The 13454-nt window shown below is 42.6% G+C and overlaps 1 protein-coding gene across 1 annotated transcript; it reads left to right on the top strand.

The window, feature by feature from the left end:
• The first annotated feature begins 2 nt into the window (after positions 1 to 2).
• LOC146563120 (outer dense fiber protein 2-like) lies at positions 3 to 13196 on the top strand. The gene is made up of 17 exons (XM_085295499.1): positions 3 to 777; positions 976 to 1092; positions 1984 to 2123; positions 3174 to 3303; positions 3414 to 3545; positions 3793 to 3867; positions 3944 to 4015; positions 4107 to 4223; positions 5748 to 5921; positions 6474 to 6583; positions 8427 to 8562; positions 8718 to 8828; positions 8970 to 9233; positions 9376 to 9476; positions 9633 to 9795; positions 10978 to 11103; positions 12085 to 13196. The coding sequence occupies exons 1-17, from the start codon at positions 664 to 666 to the stop codon at positions 12229 to 12231; spliced, it is 2229 nt and encodes a 742-aa protein (XP_085151625.1). The 5' UTR covers positions 3 to 663; the 3' UTR covers positions 12232 to 13196.
• Positions 13197 to 13454: the final 258 nt, after the last annotated feature.

The raw sequence follows: 13454 nt of genomic DNA, 5'->3' as shown, positions 1-13454 counted from the left end.
AAGTGCCACAGAAATAAACAGGAAGTGGATTCATCTCTAGCTCATCTCAGACGTCGAGCACTGCGGTGTTATTTAACTGGAAAACGGCTATTTACTTTAGCAGAAAAGCCACCAGTATACATGATCTGAATTTGAAAAGTAAAGCATTTAACAATATGTTCATTTTTTTTGGTCTGGGTTTTTTTTTGTTATAACGGTTTTGTGCTGCGTTCACGTTACATGGTTTCAAACGGAATTCCCGAAACCGTCATAACAAAGGTATCTGCTGCAGCTCCATTGTTGCTATAAATATGTAACAACTGATCTCATTTTATAAAGTTTAAGAGATAGATTATTCCTATTCGAATTGAAGCGTGAAACCATTTAAGAAGGGTATTAATTTATTTGGATTTTTTCCGACACCACCTAAAGGCAGCGTGGACTTCACGATTACTTTTAATGGTTACCACGGACAACGCTTGCACAAAACTTTCCTCTCAACCAATCACAAAGCGGGATCTTGCAACCGAGCCAATCATCAGGCCGGTCGTTTGTCAAGCAAAACAACCGTTTTCTTTACTGGGAGAAGCCGAGATTCATCTTGGAAGCAGACTGTGTATCATGATAAAAATGTGCTTTTTAATACTTATTTTAACGGGTCATTAATGTGCCCAAACGGGGTCTATGAGAATGAAAACCCGGGATTCACCTCCGTCGCCGCCACCGGTTCACCTCCACGTACTGGAGACTACACCTATACATGTTCACATGAGGAGGAGTCCCAGCAAAACCCCACAGGTTACTGTACTTTATAGATTCGGGGAAAATACTGCTGATGTTAATCACATGTCGTATTTCTGCTGCAAAGATTTGTTAGTTTTCTTCTAGACAGCCCTCGCCCCACCTTTTCGCAAGCTTTCAAAGAGTTTCCAGAGGAACAGGACGCTACGTTAAGTCTTGAAGCGTTTCACCTGAATCTGTTTACCTTTTCTAAAGAGTCGGGAAAAAGGTGCCCAGGTGAAGGGCGACGGAGGTAGACCAAAGGTCCGGAAGCCGTGGATTCCTCCGGGAAGGCTGTCCTGCAGAAGAGATGTGGACTCCCACAAGTGCCAGGTCTCTTATTACTGTTCATCTCTGTTAAATGTACTGGGATCTGTGGAGAGGAAAGATTTTCTGGCAGCAGCTTGTTTCTTTAACAAAACAGATGTACCGAAAGTATCAAAAAGACTACAACCAGAACCTATACTCTCATTTCAGGGCTGATTTACAAATTAACAAAGGTAGCTGATATCCATTACCATGGACCATCCGAACTACCCACGCAAAGAGTATTCACATATCACTTTGAGCTTATATTCCTTATTTTGACATGTTCGAGCGATGTTTTTCTGTTATGCTGTCTACCTGCCACTGATGGCACAATATGCACAACATAGGGCCATTTACAAGAAAAAGTAGAAATGAAGTAAAATAAGTAGAATTTAAGCAAGACATAAAAAAACTACAACCATGGGACTTGAGGATTTTAAAAATGATGTCCAGAGCAAGAGAAAAATGTCATAAATATCCACAGACATAGAAAAAATAAAAATAGTGAGCTGAATAAAAGGAGTTGGATACATTTTAACCCACAAACACTTAATCACACAAAGAACAACTGCTACAGTGGCTAACGTAGCAGGCGTTAAAAGACTTCAACTCCCACAACACCCTGCACATCATAGAGAGCAAGGAGTTCCCCTCCTAAATAATATTTGCATATGACAGACACATCTGGTCAACCCCTCACTGACTGGGATGTATTAATCATAGAGAGCCTAAGACAGGACCACCGTTTTGGCTTTAATTTGAGGATTAAACATAATTTTATTTTTTCTAAGACACAGTCGAGGATACTTTGATGAACATGTACCTTGTTTCTTTTGGTAGGTGCAGCTGTTTTCAGTTTATTTCTGTCTTCTTTGAGGCTGATCCCTGAACCGTATTTCTGTTTGTCGTGATTAGACGAGCCGAGTGCGGCATCAGACAGAAAATGGGATCAGACATCAGAACGAAGCAGAGGAGCAGGAGGAAGAGCTGGATGCAGTGTCCAAGGACCTCAGCATCCTACTTAGAGAGCAAGAGAGCTTTCGCCGTTTGAGGAAGTACGTACAGCTTCAGCAGTCTGACACACAAACATTTGTACTACTGACCTCATATCCAGAGGAAGTTTAACCAAACTGGTTTAGTTGTACAGTTTCTCTGAATCTTCTCACAGGAGCACGAAACAAATGCTGAACGAATTCATGTTATAGCAATGATTAGGCAAAATGAATAATGAAATTAATGATGATGAGTGCCATTTCTCCTATTCCTATAATGTAAAAGCTGCAATGGAAGAATATGCAGTTAAATCAGATTTTTTTTCATTTGGTAAATCTGCCAAAAAAACTTTTTACTACAAAAGTCTTCTACTGTAATCTTTGCGTTGCAGAAGTCTCTTTAATGGGTGGCAACAAGTTTTTACACATATCTTTGTAAAGCAATAAAAGGAGGAGAACTAACAGTGAGTTAGTTACCTCTTGGGAGCTAATGTTCGTAGATTAAGGTGTTTTAGTTAATTTTATTTATTTTACAATTTAATGGACTTAACCAGCGGTGTCAAACTGCAGTCCTCGAGGGCCAGCAGTCAAGTTCTATAGTCTTGCTAATGACCTACTAATTTTATTCAGGTGTGTTACAGCAGGGACACATGGAAAAGTTTCACTACACCGGCCCTCAAGGACTGGAGTTTGACACCTGTGGACTTAATGAACTATACGCACCTGTATTGGTAGAGATTAGTATGTCAAATGCCTGATAAACTACCAGTGTGCATGGTTACCAGCACAACACTGAGAAAGATGGCGTAGCAGAAGGCTGCTCACCCAGAATCAAGGGTGCCCTGAATAACTGCTGCACCTTTAAACAGGTGGTGTGATTGATGCAGGTCAACTGGAACGGGGACTGGGTACCAGAGGAATCACACAGTGTTGGCAGTCAGGGGAAGAGAAGGAGAACAAGTGGATTTAGCACAAGGAAATACAAGTTTCAGCTTTCAGTGACTCCTGCAACGATACTCTAGTAGAGGAAACGAGAATAATAAGGCCAACTTTTACTCCAATATACTTTCTGCTGATGCACACAATGATATTTCAGGTCTGCTTTGTTTACAGGTCAGATTCTCGAGGTCAACACAGAGGGGCAGATGTGCTCCTGAGAGCCCTCGTTGAAGCAGAAATTGACGGCGTAGCTGTAGCCAATCAGCTGACAGCTTTGAAGGAAACTATGGACAGCTTTGCCAAGGTAAAACCTGCACTGGAAGATATTTTACTGATAAATCAAGTGGATGAAGAAATGAGGCAGAAGGAATAGATTAGGACATGTTTGGATGTGCATGTTTATTTATGTTTTAGGACAAGACGCCATCAAAACTGCACGCAGCTTCTCTGGAACGGCAGCAGAAGTTGTTGTTGGAAAAGATCGAGATGTTTGATAACACACACCACGGCCTCCGACAGCTCCTCAGAGAGTGGAGTGAACATGAGGTACAGGAAGAAGACAAACATTCCCAGCCCACTGTTCCTTCAGTGGGCTGGTTTCAGTCATTATGCAAATGTACTGTTTATAAGATCGGGGAAACCTGCAGTCAGCTGAGACTGAAGAAGTCACTTGGATGAGTGACGAAACTCCCACAAAACGCTACATCCAGATGAACAGAATCAACTTTTGGAGATTAAGGAGTGGGACTGTCAGCGTGCCTTCATTCACTCCTGACTTTTACTGTATCCACAGCGGGAATCACTGGTGAGGTCAGAACAGACAGACACCCTGAGAAAGAGACTGGCCGACAGTGAAGCAGACAACATGGTGAGTGATTATCACCCGCTTTTTACCTCATTTTACATCAGAGAAAATTTCTGAGAAGACGTTTCTTCTTTTGCAGCGCCTTCTGGCCAAACTCACCCACAAGGAGAAAGAGGCCTCAAAGCTTGCAGAGCATTTGGACTTTGAAAAGGTTTTCCACAACTAACTGATACCTCTCAGACAGACGTGCGCACCCTTAATGATCTCTCCCGCTCATCCTCTGCTTCCCTCTCTCATTGCAGGACAATGTGAAGACAACCGAGGAGCTTTCAAGAATCCTGGAGTCAACTCGCAGCCACCTGGAGTCTCAGCTGAGCCGAGCAGAGGCAGAAAAGACCCGACTGGCCGCTCAGATTCAGGTCTGTTAACACAGAACGCGATCATATGCATTAACACACTGGAACAAGCAGACATAGACTACAACCAAAGACTTAAAAACCCTTTTGATATCTCAGGCCACATTTACTAGTCAATGCAATTAATGCGATCGCAAAAAAATGCACAAGTGAGAGTGCAAAGTTCTGCAATTTAACTGCCAAAAATGCCACATGAAGGAATCTAAAGACATATTTGGTGCAAAACCTGGGGTGTGCCATAGCAAATACTTGTAACACTTTATTTTCATCTACGTTTAAAAATGCCTGAAAACAAGTTACACTGAATGAATATACAATATATAATAAAATGAAGGTTGTAAAGAATAAAAAAGTAAAAGTAAAAACACAACCAGACCATCAGCCACTGTGTGGCTTCCTCCAAACTCTAATTCATTCCACCTGTTTAGCTGTGAACTTCAGTAAACAGGATATATGACTAATCTTAATACCTGTACCCCCAGGGTGAAGTTACTACATCCAGTGTTTACACTGTTCCAGACATCAACACCAACTTAACACCAAATGACCATTGCAATTCCTGCAATCTGCAATCTGCTGAAAACAGCACAAACTAGCAGGTCAAAAAAAGATTGACCCAATGAGGGAGCAACAAATCTACTGAAATAATAATGGAGTGTAGGCACTGGCACATGTTTCTCCCCAGAAACAGCAGTTAGGGTCAGTGAGCGCCAGCTGAAGGAGAATCAGTATGTTCTAACATGAAGGCAAACTCCTCTGGGACTGTGTGCGGATAAATGCGAGGCTCTGGATCAATCTCACAGCTCAGAAAGAGGAGGGCTGATTTATTACAGCTGCATAATCTTGAAATCTGTGAGTAAGAGCTGACTTACGTATGTGTAAGAACATGAAACAATATTTCTTTGACTCTCAGTTATCGTGCCAAGTGTGTGCATTGCTCCTGTATTTTTTTTGCATGGCATGCGAGGCTGCATGTATTACATGTTGTACGATTGAGATATCTTGACACGCTCTGTGAACGTTTGAGTCACACAGATCTGATACAGAAGGGAAACTTGTGCGACTACAGTTTTCATTATGGATGATCTCTGTGGAAATGTGACTAAAACCTGGAGCAATGAAGCCTCCACTACGCTCATGTTCAGGTTTCATGAGTGTGGTTCAGTAATGGGTTTAGACTGGCCACAAATATACAAGTGTTCACACCTTTCAGTTACAAAACAGACACTGAAGCTCTTTCTTTAAGCCAAAAGAGGCTTTTCCCAGGACAAGTAAGTCTGGCACAATCTTTTTAAAGTTTATAGCAGCACTTTAGCTGCTTTGTTTCTCTCGTCCTTGTTCTGAACATATGTTTTCTTTCATGTATCTGTTGTAAATTGTCCACATAACAGTGCATGTCAAATAAGTAACAACAAGAGTCTTTTGATGTGCACACTTTGCCAGTGAAGGTAATTCAGAATCCTAAACTCACCCTTTAGCATTCATTACTCTTTAAACCAGCTTTCCTGCTTCTCTCTCTCTCTGTAGAGGATGCATCAGAGCCAGGAGCAGCAGCAGAAGGAGCTCCAGGTGCTTCAGGAGGAGCTGCAAACTCTTAGGGAGCAGAGGGAGGCCGAGGAGAGAAGTCTGGCCCTGCTCACCGAGCAGGGAGAGCGAGCCGAGGAGGCCGCCAGGCGGTTCGCGGACAAACTTCAGGAAAAGGTCAGTATGTGCAGCTCGTGTGATTAAACCTGGTCACTGGTTTCCTAAAGTCACACATTACCTACATTACATCCTGTGATGAACTAAAAGCTATTTTCCAATCCATATTTTTAAAAATCTTTTCACAGTATTTCATCATTTTCTGGTATTGCAGTAGATTATAGATGGAGAAGGTGGTGGAGAAAACATGTTGGTTCCTTTGTGTGACCGTCACACCTCTGTGTGGTTTCTTCTGCATGCAAATGAGTTTTCTCTGCGGTGTCTTGTCCGATCATGTGGTTTATGCAAATCTGATTCAAAGGAGAGCCGCTTGGCCAAGTGGCAAGTTTCCAGTGAAACACGCAAGCAACAGAGGTGAGGACTGCCTGCTGAAGGAACAGCAGTCTGACTGAGCCTGTAACAGGCATACAGACACTTCCTGCTTACTCTGTTCATTCTCTTTCACCTGTTCACCTTATTGAAGGTGACTTGTTTATGAGGAGCACTTGAAATAATAAATAAGGTCAAAAACAAAAGAAGAAAGTGTGTGAGTGTTTTTGTTTTTTCTTAAAGGAGTCCCAGCTGGCTCAGGCTCTCTCTACATCCAGTGACTGGTGCCTCCGTCATTCCAAGGAGGCAGCGGCTAAAGGACAGCTAGAACAGGAAATCTCTGCTCTCAAACAGTGAGTGCATTCATGGAAACACTCATTTAGTTCTTGTTTCTGTAAATAAATCGATAAATGTAGCCCAGCATCATCGGACAAAATGTGAGTCACCCTGAAAATTAAGGCGGCCGTGGTCAGTTTGAAATTTATGTCTTTATAAGGAATTTCAAGTCCAACTTTGTCTGGTTTGCTGGAGACCTGGAAGATGACAACAATGAGATGTGTAAGGCAGGGGTGTCAAACATAAGGCCTGAGGGCCAGAATCGGCCCTGCAAAGACTCAAATCCGGCCCACTAGACAGCTTTGGAAAATATGAAGGAGTACATAGATTTTGACTTTGTAGCTGTATTTTCATAAGTTGGACAACTTTTCTTATTGATAAAGGAACCCTCCCCATTTCTATTTCATAGTACACCAAAGTAATTAAGTAACAGATAAACAATTACATGACAAAAAGTCCCTGCTTTTTCACTATCTACTATAGAAATGTCTGTCTCCTTATTTGATATGTAAGAAATGTTGTTTTTATAATTATGGGACAGTCTGGGGAATCAACAAACAGAACTTTTTTTGAGCCAGTATTAGCAAGAGAGCTGGGGGCAGCGGGGCCATCACATGGTCCATATCTGGAGGATTCCCCAGGCACGGCTGAGCTCGCACTGAGCTGGTTCAGTTCCTCCAGATATCAGCCAGATATCCTGGTCTGGTCCACGTCCTCCAGAATAGCCATGGTGGCAGAGCCGACTGTTCCATGGGAGGAGGAAATGGAAGTGGCTTTGGAGAGAAAAGCCAAATGCTGACAAACAGGGTGGAGTTGCGTTCACCTTTCCAGCTGGAGATGGATGCAGAGGTTTCTTAAATGTCTTTGTCACAGGTCGCATGAGGAGGAGAGCTCTCTAAGGTCGCACAGAGGAGCCAGAGCAGGGGAGCTGTAGTCTGTGGAGGAATGATGTTGTGGGATGAGGATCCTAGGACAGGCCGCAGGGGCTGCGCCGACACACCGAGACCTTCCAGGATTAAAGGAGAAACCTCGGGGGTGGGGGAGGGGTGGCAACACACTGACAACCCTGCAGCTTAGTCTGTAGCACTTTTGGAGATGCTTCAGTGTGCAAGGCAGGTGAAACCAGCTGTGCTTATATCAGACAAGCATACATTTACTGGACTTTAAACTTTTTTTTTACAGGGAATTTCCTTCCCTTAACATATGTTAAATGGAAACCCAATTTAAGAAATGAGGAGAAAAGGATGTGGAAGTGGTGGGCAGCGTGGGGTCATTTGGTTGGACCACAGACTCTTGACTGTGTTTTTTTACTGTAACCCTGTCGAAAAATCCCACCACAGCAGAACGTGTACGAGGCCGTAGAGATGCCCAGGTGGCAGCGGACTCGTGCACCTCAGCAGCTGATATCGTTCACTTAAGGTTGTTCATTACTGTAGGTAAACAAGGATCTGTGACTGGTATAATCTATGTTCCTCCTGTTCATGCTGGACTTGGGAAATCAGCTCTCTGGTGTCTCTTTTTCTGCTTCTTGAAATCACTAGCAGTAAGATGACTACTAACCCTCCCACCCTACAAAATCACCCATCACACAGTTTTTATAAAGGAGGGAAAAAGCCGGAAAAAAACAAAAACGTCTTTGTATCCGGCGCTTTTTTATTTACTTTTATTTATTTGGCACTTCTGTATCGGCTCCATTTTTCAGGCCCAGAGGGTGTCACTTGACACAAACTGGTACTGAAACTGAGGCTACTGACACTTTGGAGCTGCAGCATCTGTGTTATGGCCAGAAACTGAAACAATGTTACTTAGAAAATTGTGGTTGTTGAGTAAAGTAACCTTTTATACCTGTCTATGTCACAGTCAGGTGATCGAGCTGCACGCTCAGCTTCAGTCAGCGGAGGAGAAGAGTCGGACAGAGAGGGAGGAGCTCCGGGATCAGCTGCATCATCTCAGTGCCGAAAACGCCTCCACCAAGCTGCACAATCAAAGTCTCAAGGTATGTTCAGGAGAGTTAGCAGCACGCTATGGATTTGGTTGATATGAAATAAAAACTGTTAAAGAAAAACCAACAGCTAATGTTGTTTCAAAGCTTCTGTGGTCTAAGGGAAATGTATTTATGTGTAGTTTATGATAAACATGCCTCACATTTAGAGTCAGCTGACGTCTTCTGAGGAGACACAGCGAGGGCTTCAGTCTGAAGCTCGTCAGCTGAAAGCGTCGATCAGGAAGTATGAAAACCTGGTGGAGAAGTACAAGAAGAAGGTACAGATACGCTCACTTTAAATACAGATTAACATGAAAGTCAGATGGTACTTTGTTCTTACATATTATAACTTTTAAAAATGACTTTAAAGTCTCTGTGCTGAAATCGAACCCGTGTCGGGGTGATAAACCTCTCTGCAGGTCCAGCAGGCTCGCCTGGAGTCCGAGGAGTACTGCCTGAAGCTGGAGGCGGTGCAGAAGGAGGCGCTAGACGTGCACGTCAGCCTGGACAGGGAGAAGGAGCAGGTGAGGCGGGAGCTGCTGGGGCGGCTCAGAGAGCTCGAGACTCTACCGGACAGATTGAGGAAGACCGAGCAGCAGCTCCGAGAAGCCCAGCAGGAGGCTGACGCACGCGAGAGGAGGAACATGGAGAATAACTCCGCCCTCTCTGAAGTCAGGCACAAGGTAGAGGTTTCATTCAGACCCAAAAGACCCAGCATACTTAAAAATCTGGAAAGATTAACAAGTTTGATGAATATAATCCATGCAGAGTGTCCCCAGGAACCCGTCATGGCTGACATGTTCCACTAAACGTTTTCCTTTGCAGGTGGAGCAGCAAGGCACTCAGCTGGAGACGCTTCAGCAGAGGAACCTGCTGCTGCAGGAGGAAAACAACGTCTTGAAGGAGAAAGTGTACAACTTCGAGAGGTAACAGTCACAGAGAAACTGCATTTAATGGACGTTATTCAATTCAAGTTTATTTATATACTGCAGAGCCAAATCACAACAACAGTAATACAGATAAATCTGTATTATATCTGATCTTTTCCAAGCTGAGACACTAGATTTGTGTGTTGGTTGCAGGAGGCTGGAGGGCTTGAAGGCAGAAAACAGAGAGATGTCTCAATCTCTCGCTTCGAAGGAAGCCAGTATCCACAGCATCCAGCAGCAGCTGGAGGAGAAGAGTCACGAGTGCAGCGTCCTGTCCAGACAACTGCAGCAAACTCTGGACGACGTACAGAAACAGGTACAGACACGTGGAGTCACGGAGGTCTCACAGTTCCACAAAACATCACACACCAGACGGGTGAATGGGTTAGCGATCTGCGATGAGTTTAAAGCCAGAGGTTTCAGCATCAAGACGGTGGCTCTCCTTCAACTTCTTAACAGCTACCAAGATGCTGCTGAACTGGTTAGAAGTGGAGTTTGGTTCACATCTACCTCACCCAATAAAATTCTCCTAATAGAATAACTGTAAAAGGAAATGCATGTAAGAGAAGTGATTTGACAGGTAGCATCACTCATGATCCTGGACTTCCCAAACTCTAAAGTGTTCAGCAGTGACCTGGAGGATGTTAAGAGATTGCCATGGTTACTGGTGCTGAACACTTAAGCTTTTCTGAAGCAGGTTGCGTTTGGAGTTTTGGTTTAAAATCAGCTGGAGGCTCCACAGTGTCACTAATTCTTTTATTTTGATTTAATAGCTTTTATACCTGTCCCCGGATTGGGAGGGAGGGATGGATGTTTTATGCACACTGCTGATCTGTATCTCACTAACGTCACTGAGTGAAGTCCTGCAGTGCAAACACTGACACACAGCTTGCACGCATTAACTTGGTGATGCAGAAGGTGTTTAGACTGCTGTTAAGTCTGCAATTAAAGCAGTAAAAACTTAGACTGCAATTGAGATTAGAAAATCAGTCAGTCGACTTTGTTACTACATACATTACTTATTGCAGGCAATATAAATCAGTACATTTAATTTCACATTGATGTGGTCAAAAAATCTAATGATTTCCATCTCTCCTTCATTGGTCTGTGGGTCAGTCAGAGCTGAACACAGCAGGCAATCTTTAACTTAAATGGCGAAACAAATGTGTTAACTTGTGATCGAGCAAAATTGTCCTTAAGTCGCGATTAATCCTGTTAGTAAAGTGTTAGTGCTGCTAATGTGGGTGAGGCTCAAAACTTTGGTTGGTGTTTCTGTTCTGTATTAAACTGATGATCCAGAGTTTACACCTCCTCAATGTGAGCTGTGTCCACGTCCACACTGACTGCTGATCATTGAGTTAAACTGGGGTAAAAACTAAAGCTTTGATTTAGGTGTTTGTACACACTCACTAAAGATAAGGTCAAAGAAACTAAATCATCAGTTTTTCCCTGAAGGATTTCGGTGCTCATATGTTTATTTTTCACGTTCGGCCTGCAGGTAGACGACAGCATGCAGAGGGTTTTAGCCAAAGAGAGATCGTCTCAGTCTAAAGCCCTGGACCTCCAGAGCCAGCTGAGCCGAGCCAAAACGGAGCTGAGCCAACTGCAGCGAAACAAGGAGGAAGTAAGTCACCGCTGAATGCTTCTACATATGCAGGCAGGCTTCGATAAAACCAAGAGGCCAGCACAAAAGTATTTCAGGAAAGCTCCTTCTGGCCCATTTGGGTCAGTGGCAACAGTTCCACCAACTTTCTACAGCAGTCAGCAGAGGAGGTGTTTGAAACCTGTGGCAAACATGGAGAAAGGTGGAGCGGGAGCCACTTTTCACGTTTCGCTCATTTGCAAATAAAAACATAGTTAGGACCACGTGTTCATGTAAAATATTTTAAGATTAAGGCCAACTAGCCTTTCAAAAAAAAGTTTAAAACACAGCAGCTCCTCCGTCACAGCTCACTGAGGAGCTCCAGCCTCGCGCAGCAAGTGGCAACATGACGGAGACAGCAAGCTCAGGTGTTGTGAACGTAAATGTGTTTTCAAATTTCCAGCAGCAGCGCTCGTTACTATAATCACTATAAAAACCTTCGCAGGTAAAAAGCCAATCACGGTCCTTCATTAAACCACCTGTTCAGCAATCATAAACGTGAAGACAGTCATCCTTTCAGCTGCTCGCTGTTTCACAGAGTTTCAGGATGAAGAAAAAGCATGAAGACAAACTCCCAGCTCGGTTTCTCACTCTGGAAATCTGGAAGTCTTTGTAAACTTTGCTGCAGGCTGACAGCAGCTGTTCACTTTCTCTCTATATATTTCTGTTACTCTGGTTCATTGTTCATTAATTACCATCAGCTCCTCACCCATAAATGCTTTGAAGAAGTTACTGTTGCTGTGACACGTGTAAATGTGCGCATCACTCCTGTTTTTTTTTGTCCAAAGACACACAGAGACTCTTATTGCTTTCACTGGTTTTGTCCTTTTAGTAAATCTGGGCAGATTTAAGGCAGCTTTGGTACTGAAACTGATACATCACATGATAATGATGCTCAAAGATGGTCAGAGAAAAAAAGGTGATGTTGTGATGTAGAAGTGTATCCCTGCCTTTGTTTCCCAGATGGAGCGGCGCTTCCAGAGCCAGCTGCAGAACATGAAGGACCGGCTGGAGCAGTCGGACTCGACAAACCGCAGCCTGCAGAACTACGTCCATTTTCTCAAAACCTCCTACGGAAATGTGTTTGGTGACTCTCTGCTTGGAAGCTGACAAGCAAAATTTATCCAGCCTGACCAGCAGTGATCCTCCCGAACTATCGTACGGGACATAAACCGCATTTATTAAAGGTCTGCTTTTGACTTGAAGGTTTCATGTTTTGTATGAAATGAATAAATTTGAATTTATGGATAAATTCTCAGTTATTAGTAGCCCAAACATTTTATTTATGTATAACTTACCAGTAACTTAGCAACTGCAAAGCCAAGATAAGAAACTCCAATAAGAGTTTTTATGATTTACAATATTCTTTCAGATTTACAAACATAAAAAATTATGTGGTTTATATTATAGCATTTTGTATTTTACACCAGAGTGTCATTAAAGTCAATGTAAAAAAAAAAGAAGAAAAACAGACTTGTTTCATTTATGTTAGGAGGTACTTTTGGAACATTATATCTACATTGTAAGACTACAATGTAGAGAAATTGGACTAAAAAACCAGCGTTTTAGTTCACCACAGCATGTTTTACCCTGTTGTTTTATGCGTGTCAGATAAACGAGAACAGTCTGTGAAACATATCAATACAAAGACTGGATGTTTAAAAAAGAAGGAACATCTAGGGCCTGATCTGCTAACGGTCTGCGGCAGTGCAGTCTTCTTTTGGCCTTAAAAAGCATGTTTTATACCTGTTATGGTTCTGATGTTTGGTTCTAGAAGTTTTTTATTTTTATTTTCAGTTTCCAGTCCTATGATCAGTACTACTTGGATTTTTATGAAGCAGCAGAAATGAACTTGTTTCTTGGTAGAATGCTGATTAAGTAAACTGGATAGTCGTATAGAAATTATAGAAATATTACTAGAGAACCCTGCGACTGCATGTAATGAAACACATGTTATTTTCTTATGTTTTCCTGCTGAGTACTGAGCCAGTAAAACCCTTTTCTTCTCCCTTGTTTAGGATTTCTATGACTGAAGTCAAACATCACAGTAAACATTAATTCATGATAATCCTACAGGCTCGAATGCAAGAATAGACCTTATCAATCCAAACTGAGTTATACTGAACCTTGAAAATACTTTGATCAGTTAATATAGCTCATAATCTTGATTTAGAGAGTTTGTATAAATCTATGTTCTTCACGCGAAGCAACTGGAAAAGAAGCAGATTTTCTTACAGCAGTTCAGCTGTGAACTATAGGAAGGCGTTTTCTAATTTCCTTTCTTAATAAAGGAAAGTGAACCTCGGGTCACGTCACTCAGTTAGGAATCTTTC

Source organism: Mchenga conophoros, linkage group LG12 (assembly GCF_057382185.1).
Source record: "Mchenga conophoros isolate Kocher_MC1m ecotype Shallow Benthic linkage group LG12, M_conophoros_male_GT1.1, whole genome shotgun sequence".
NCBI classification, from domain to species: domain Eukaryota; kingdom Metazoa; phylum Chordata; class Actinopteri; order Cichliformes; family Cichlidae; genus Mchenga; species Mchenga conophoros.
The sequence above is the reverse complement of the archived record's forward strand: the minus strand, read 5'-3'. Positions and strand labels throughout refer to the sequence as shown.

Excerpts from the sequence above, each read along its gene's own strand:
- LOC146563120 (XM_085295499.1), top strand. The coding sequence starts at position 664 with ATGAGAATGAAAACCCGGGATTCACCTCCGTCGCCGCCACCGGTTCAC. Across the intron at positions 9,477-9,632 it reads AAAGTGTACAACTTCGAGAG|GAGGCTGGAGGGCTTGAAGG; the intron begins GTAACAGTCACA and ends TGTTGGTTGCAG. Across the intron at positions 9,796-10,977 it reads TGGACGACGTACAGAAACAG|GTAGACGACAGCATGCAGAG; the intron begins GTACAGACACGT and ends TTCGGCCTGCAG.